General features: G+C 56.8%; 1 protein-coding gene across 16 annotated transcripts in view; it reads right to left on the reverse strand.

Moving 5' to 3' along the window:
• The window catches only part of HR (HR, lysine demethylase and nuclear receptor corepressor), a 33,092-nt gene that overhangs the window by 21,611 nt on the left and 5,481 nt on the right, over nt 1–6,000 (reverse strand). For 3 of the 16 annotated variants that reach the window (XR_003095311.1, XR_003095312.1, XM_025210377.1), the window contains exon 1: nt 2,038–2,377. The exons of 6 other annotated variants lie outside the window; for them this stretch is intronic. Coding sequence is in view for 5 of the 10 variants with exons in the window: in XM_025210377.1 (XP_025066162.1) it covers nt 2,038–2,217 (180 nt within the window). In the remaining 5 variants the exon portion in view is untranslated. Of the gene's footprint in view, nt 1–2,037; nt 2,379–6,000 lie in introns of those variants that run through there. 7 more of the 16 variants (XR_003095313.1, XM_025210378.1, XM_025210366.1 and 4 more) reach the window with 5 other exon arrangements.

Here is a 6,000-nt window from a genome sequence, read left to right on the forward strand (position 1 = left end):
AGCTGGACAGTGAGGAATTTCCTACCATGCCCTAGGCCAGACTGGGATTTAGATAGCAGCTCCTGAGTACCATCCTGGGCTCTAGTTCCTCTCTAGAGCCATCTGGAGCTGCAGCCCAGCCCAGCGCCTGCCATACTCTGCAGGGAGCCTAAGAGGAGGGGACTGCAACGGATCATGCCCTTCCTGGGTATAAGCAGACACCATGGCCAACAGCTTGAACTGCGCTGCCCTGTGGGTGCCAGGGAAAAGCATGTCCTTCACAAGACATCTCCCCTGAGGCCAGCTCAGCCCTCGAGAGGCCTCAGAGGTGATGGGCTGATCCTAAACTACCCCAAGCCTGGCTGAGCCACAGTGGTCGGGGTCCTGCATAGGATGGGGTTTGCAAGGAACCACTCTGCAAAGCCCTAGGTATGAATTGTGCCAAGCCCCAGGGCAGTGGGACAGTAGGCAGGTGTTGCCTTCACAAGCCAGAAGGCTTTGAGAGGTAGAGAAAGGCAGAGGGTCCAACTCCTTGCGTTAAATTACTGCAGATGCCCTGGTGTGGCTCTGTCCCTTGCTCCAGGGCTAAATCAGGCCCATAGAAGTAGGCCAGGTGAGCTGGGTGGCACTGACCCCTGCCTGGGGGCATCCCAATTGTGCTGAATGCATGGGGATGTGGGTCAGGGCTTACAGGGACCGCCACTCTTCTGGGAGCTGGGAGCAGGTCTCACTGGCCCCATGCAGGGCACTGCTGCTCTGACTGCACAGGCACATGGAGGAGACTTTGCCACGAAACCATGTAAACAGCAGCCGAAGAAATACAACCCACCCAGCATGAGGTCGGTGGCTCCTGAATTAGAAACCCTGGTGTCCCCACCCTGCTTAACCCCTCTGGTGCCAGCATGGGGGTGCCTGGGCATGACAGCAGCATAAAGGGACTAGGAAATGCTGCCTGGCTTTCCGCAGCAGAGGACTCAACCCTCCCATGGCAGAATGGGAACCCCGTGTAGCACCGAGGCTCGGCCAGCCCTCGGCTGCTGGAAGGGAGTGGAGCAGGAGAAGGGGAGGGAAGATGCAGCCACAGCCTGGACCCCCATCGATGCCGGGGAGGAGAGAGCAGGGACTAAAGTGTCTAACTTGTTCTCGCTCCTTGGAGATGGGTGGGAAGAACAGAGCAGCCGCACGTCTGACTTGACCTGAACCGCCCCCCTGCCTGCCCTGCCCAGAAGGCAGCAGGGTTGCCACGCTGACCCACTGCCCTCCAGGACCTTCCGAGCCAGCACCAGTGCCAGCACCAGCCCCCTGCCCCTGCAAAGCCCATGGGTGTGTGGGCACCAGGGAGGGGGGGCCTGTACTGCCTCCAAACTGGTTGTGGGGTAGGGGGCAGATAACACAAGTGATGCCCCATCAGGAAACAACCTCATGAGCCAAGCTTCCCCTCCTCTGCCCCTCTCCCTTTTCAGGCAAAATGACACACCAGGATCCACCCCCCCCCCCCCGCCCCTCCTTCCCCACCATCACCATGCCCTGGCTTTTCCATAGCTCTGGGAACCTCCTTCAGCCCCGTAAGCAGATCCTTCCTGGAGATCCCCCCCTCCAACACACACACACACACCAGGCATCACGCTCACACGTGCACACACACACACTCACACACATACACACCCCAAACCAGGCATTTCCCTCCCCACACATATCCCACACATACACAAAACACACACATACACTCCAGGCATCACACGCATGCGTGCACACAAACACACACACACACACACACACACACACAAACCAGGCATTCCCCACCACACACACACACGCACACAACCCAGGTATCCCACACATACACAAAACACACACACACACCAGGCAACTAACATACACACACACACACCAGGCATCACACACACACACACACACACACACAGAGCCCAGGCTTCCCTGCACACACACACACGCTCAGAGCCCAGACATATCTCACACACACACACACACCCCTCCCCCCCAGGTATCACACACACACACCTTAAACCAGCCCAGCCCAGCCCAGCCTGCACCTACCTGAGCCCAAGTTCTGCTTGTCCCTGCGCCTCTTTGAGAAAGAGTGAGCCCGAGGTGAAGGTGATGAAGAAGGGAGGAAGGAGTAGGACAAGAAGGGGTGGGGGGCAGAGGAAGAGTGCTCTTCCTTCCCCTTCCCCCCGCCGAGCCCCGGCTGAGATGGACGAGAAAGCTGGTGCTCATCTGCACCCGGTGCTGAACAACGTCAAAGCTTCAGGAGGCTGGGAGCTGCAGCAGAGCCGAGGGCACGGGAGGACATCCACTCCCACACGAGGAGCTTTCTGGGAATTAGGGCCACAGCCCAACTGTTCTGGCAGCCTCGCTCCCCTCCAGCCCTGGCTCACTTGTCCTGGGCAGCTGCTGAACAGGAGCTGTGCACGCAAACTCGCACTCCTAAGGGGAGGAGGGGGGAAGCCAGGGGGGCAATTGGTTTGTGGGGCAGCGGCAGGAGGGGGTATATATGGGAAAGCTGCTCCTTGGCACAGGAGAGCATTTTGCAATACTTGGCAAGCTGCAAGGCCGGCCAGCTCCCAGCATCCTGGGAGGTGAATGAGTAAGCGCCATGACGCCCGCTTTACCGCTGGGGAGGTGAAAGGAGAGGCCCAAGGCCACCCAGTGAGGCTGTGACAGAGGGAAGGAGGGAGGGAACGGAGCCCAGAGCCCTGCGTCTCACACCATCGTTCTCACCATGGTGCCGTGCTCACCTCCACAGCTGGCATCAAGACCCTGTGGCTCTGACTCCCAGCACTCTCTGCTATAGACAGCATGTCACACTGCCCACCCCTACCCCCCATCAAGAACTGAGAAGAGAACCCAGGTATCCTGGGTCACCATCTCCCACGCCTCCCCAAGAGGCCTGTTCAGAGTCGAGAACAAAATGCAGAGAGGTCCTGACACCCAAGTCCCCACAACTAACCAGTGGCTCATTGCCCTCCAAAGACCGAGGACCCAGGAGTCCCAGCTCCTGGTCCTTGCTGAAGTTGCTGCCTCTCTCTAAGAGAGGAGGTAAAGCTGGGGGTTCAAGGCACTGTTCCTTTACTCTCTGCCTCTGAGGCTGACTATTCAGTCATGGATCAATGCAAGAAGGAAAGGCAAAACTGCAGATGGGGCTGCACATGAGGAGGAGTTTCCCCACTAGCAATACATCACAGAAGACCCTGAATCTGGGGATCCCAAAGGGATGAACCTGGCTAAATGCACGACACCTCTTAAAGAGATGCACCTGGTTCTCAGCATGGGAAATCTCAGGGTATGAGGGCAAGGGGTCTTTGTTTCAGCATAATGGGCCAAAACAGAGAGCCCCTTTGCTGGGCAGAGGGGCGCTACAGCAGCCTGATGCCAGCCCCCCCAACCAGATTCACATGCCCTGATGTAATCAAACACTCTCTGCAGGGGATGAGGGCTTACGATGGCAGCCAGGGACATGGGGAGAGTCCTACCAGGCCAGAGGAGCCTGATCCAGGGCTTCCAGCTTGCTGGAACTTGCATGACTCCCTCTGTCCGTCTCTCCAAGGACAAGCTGGAAGCTGTCCAGTGGCTTTTGTCAGCCCTGCCTTAATCCCTCCCCAGGAAAGGGAGCCAGGACGTGCATTGTACTCAGCCCTGCTACACCAAGCACTTCCTCCCTCCGCTCCTCCTAATCTTGCCAGGTCACCAGTCATCTCATTACCCCAGCACTGGTAGAGGAAGGGAAGGGAGGGCTCCTTGGTCATGAAGGGTGCACAGGGGCTGCGGTGCCAGGGGTGTTTGGTTTGCAGGAGCACTGCCCATCCATGCCAACACTGCACAACCACCCACCCTGGTGACCTGACAGCTGGTCTAACGCATGCGAAGCAGCATTATGAGGGGGGACGCAGGTGCCAGGGCTACAGGGGAGGCCAGAGGGTAGTTCAGAGATAGAAAAGCTCTGCCTGCCAAGGTGGAGCTGCCTCCGTTCCTGTCACTGAGCACACACAATGGAGTCGTATGGCCAGCATCATGCCCAGGTGTAAGCAGCAATCTAGAGCTGAGTGGACTGAGGACAACAGCCTCGAGCAAAACCCAAACCCACCACTCTGGAGCCACGGCAGGGCCCTACCTGCCTTGCCACCATGCAGGCCTTAGCGTGACACATCCCTCTAGCACACACAGAGGACTCCCTGCCCTACACCAGTGGCTACGTAGGTGGCAGCTGAAAATCTCCAGGGCAGGAGTCCAGGATAATCCAGCCAGCTCCCTCCTCTCTCCAGGAAAAAAAAGCTTCCAACATCTGAGGCTGCATGGGAGCAATTGCTGCAAGACGCACAGCACTGGCTGCTCTCTCTGGCTTAGCCCAGGAGCTGAGCCTGTTTTGGGGATTGGCTTGGCAGGCAGTGAGGCCCTAGCAACCCAGCCACAAGTTGTTCCTGGTCTCTGAAGGGCACAGGGTAATGAGGCCAGCCCCTCTGCAACCACAGCACCTCCCTCAGCACATTGGGGCAGGTCTCACAGGCTGGGCAGAAACCCAAGGAAGCAGGGAAGGGGTACCGGCTGTACCTCATCTCTGCATAGAGCTGGCCAGGAATCATCTGACAAAACATTTCTCCGTGGGGAAAATACCAGTTCCCCCAAAGGGAGCTGCTCCGTGACCCCGCCAATTTCCATGGAAAGCCATTAAGAGGGATGGGACGCAGCACGTGGAACAGGAACACCGAGTCTCCGTTCGCCCTTCCAAAACAGCTTTGTGCTTCGATTCCTTTAAAAAATGCTATTTCTGCAAGACAAATGTTCCCACCAGCCCCAAGCACAACCCAACCTCGTGTTTACCAAAACCTAGCTTTCTGACCTGTCTGAAATGAAATAGTTGCAAGCTGGGAGGGGGAGAAGGGGAGGCTTTTTCCAGGATATTTCCAATTTTTGTTGTTTTCTATCTGTTCTGCAAGGGAGAAAATGTTTTGGCAGAGAGGAGTTTCTCATGAAACAGGAAATCTGGCTCCTCACCAGCTCCAGCCACTAGGTGAGAGGCTCAAAACCAACCCAAAGTGTGGTGCTGGTCAGCAGATGTTGTGCCACGTGAATTGCTGGCAACTGGCATAGGGAGCCTCAAGGTAAGGGCGGGGGGGGGTCCCAGCACTGGAGGGACACTCAGAGAGCCCCCTTGCTGGGCACAGCCTGTGGAGCTCCTGACTGGTTGGTCCATAAGATGTGGAGACCCCCCAAAAGCCTAACCCTACATTTCTCAGCTGCACAGGGCACCATGCCCCAGGAATAAGCCTCGTCCATGTTTTCAGAGGCTCCCTCTATCCGGCTCATTCCTTCGTTGGCATCATGGCTCAGCCAGGAAACAAGGGGGGCAATTAATGTTTGCCTATAATGGGAGGGTGGACTGGACATGGCCTGTCTGGAGCGCAGGCTGGCTCGGAGCATGTACTAATTAACTGGATGTTGCGTGTGTGCTGCAGGGTTTGGACTCTAAGAAAGTCACTGTCCCGTGCCCCTTTGGCATCAGATACAACCAATTGCCAGCTGGTTTATTTCTGAGTTCCAGTCCAGCAGTGGGCTACATCACAGCTTCATGCCAGTGATGCCTGGTCTTGAAACATGAGGCCGGCTTCCAGACACCAACAAGCACATCCAGAGCACCGCACAGAACATCCCCAGGGAGCAGGCTGGGCTCCAAGGCTCTCCTAGCTGAGCCAAGGGTGCTAAAGGGACAAGTACAAGCCACAGCTCAACCCCAGGAAAGGAGGAAATCTCAGCTGAGAACTGAAAGCACGGCAAGCTGGAGCCAGCCCATGCTTATCTGAGACATACCTGGCTATAGCGCTTTGCAACTGGTTTGCTTTTGCAGCACATAGTGAGGTGTACTGAAGCCAGGCTGGCCCCCTGTCTGAAAGCTGCACTGGAGAGGCAGATGGTGAACTCACAGCAGAGAGAAAACTTCCAGCTATGTCTATGCTTAGGGAGGAGCATCAGAGACACCCAAAATAGACAGGGAAAGCGCAAGAG

Source organism: Alligator sinensis, unplaced genomic scaffold (genome assembly GCF_000455745.1).
Source record: "Alligator sinensis unplaced genomic scaffold, ASM45574v1 scaffold722_1, whole genome shotgun sequence".
NCBI classification, from domain to species: Eukaryota; Metazoa; Chordata; order Crocodylia; family Alligatoridae; genus Alligator; species Alligator sinensis.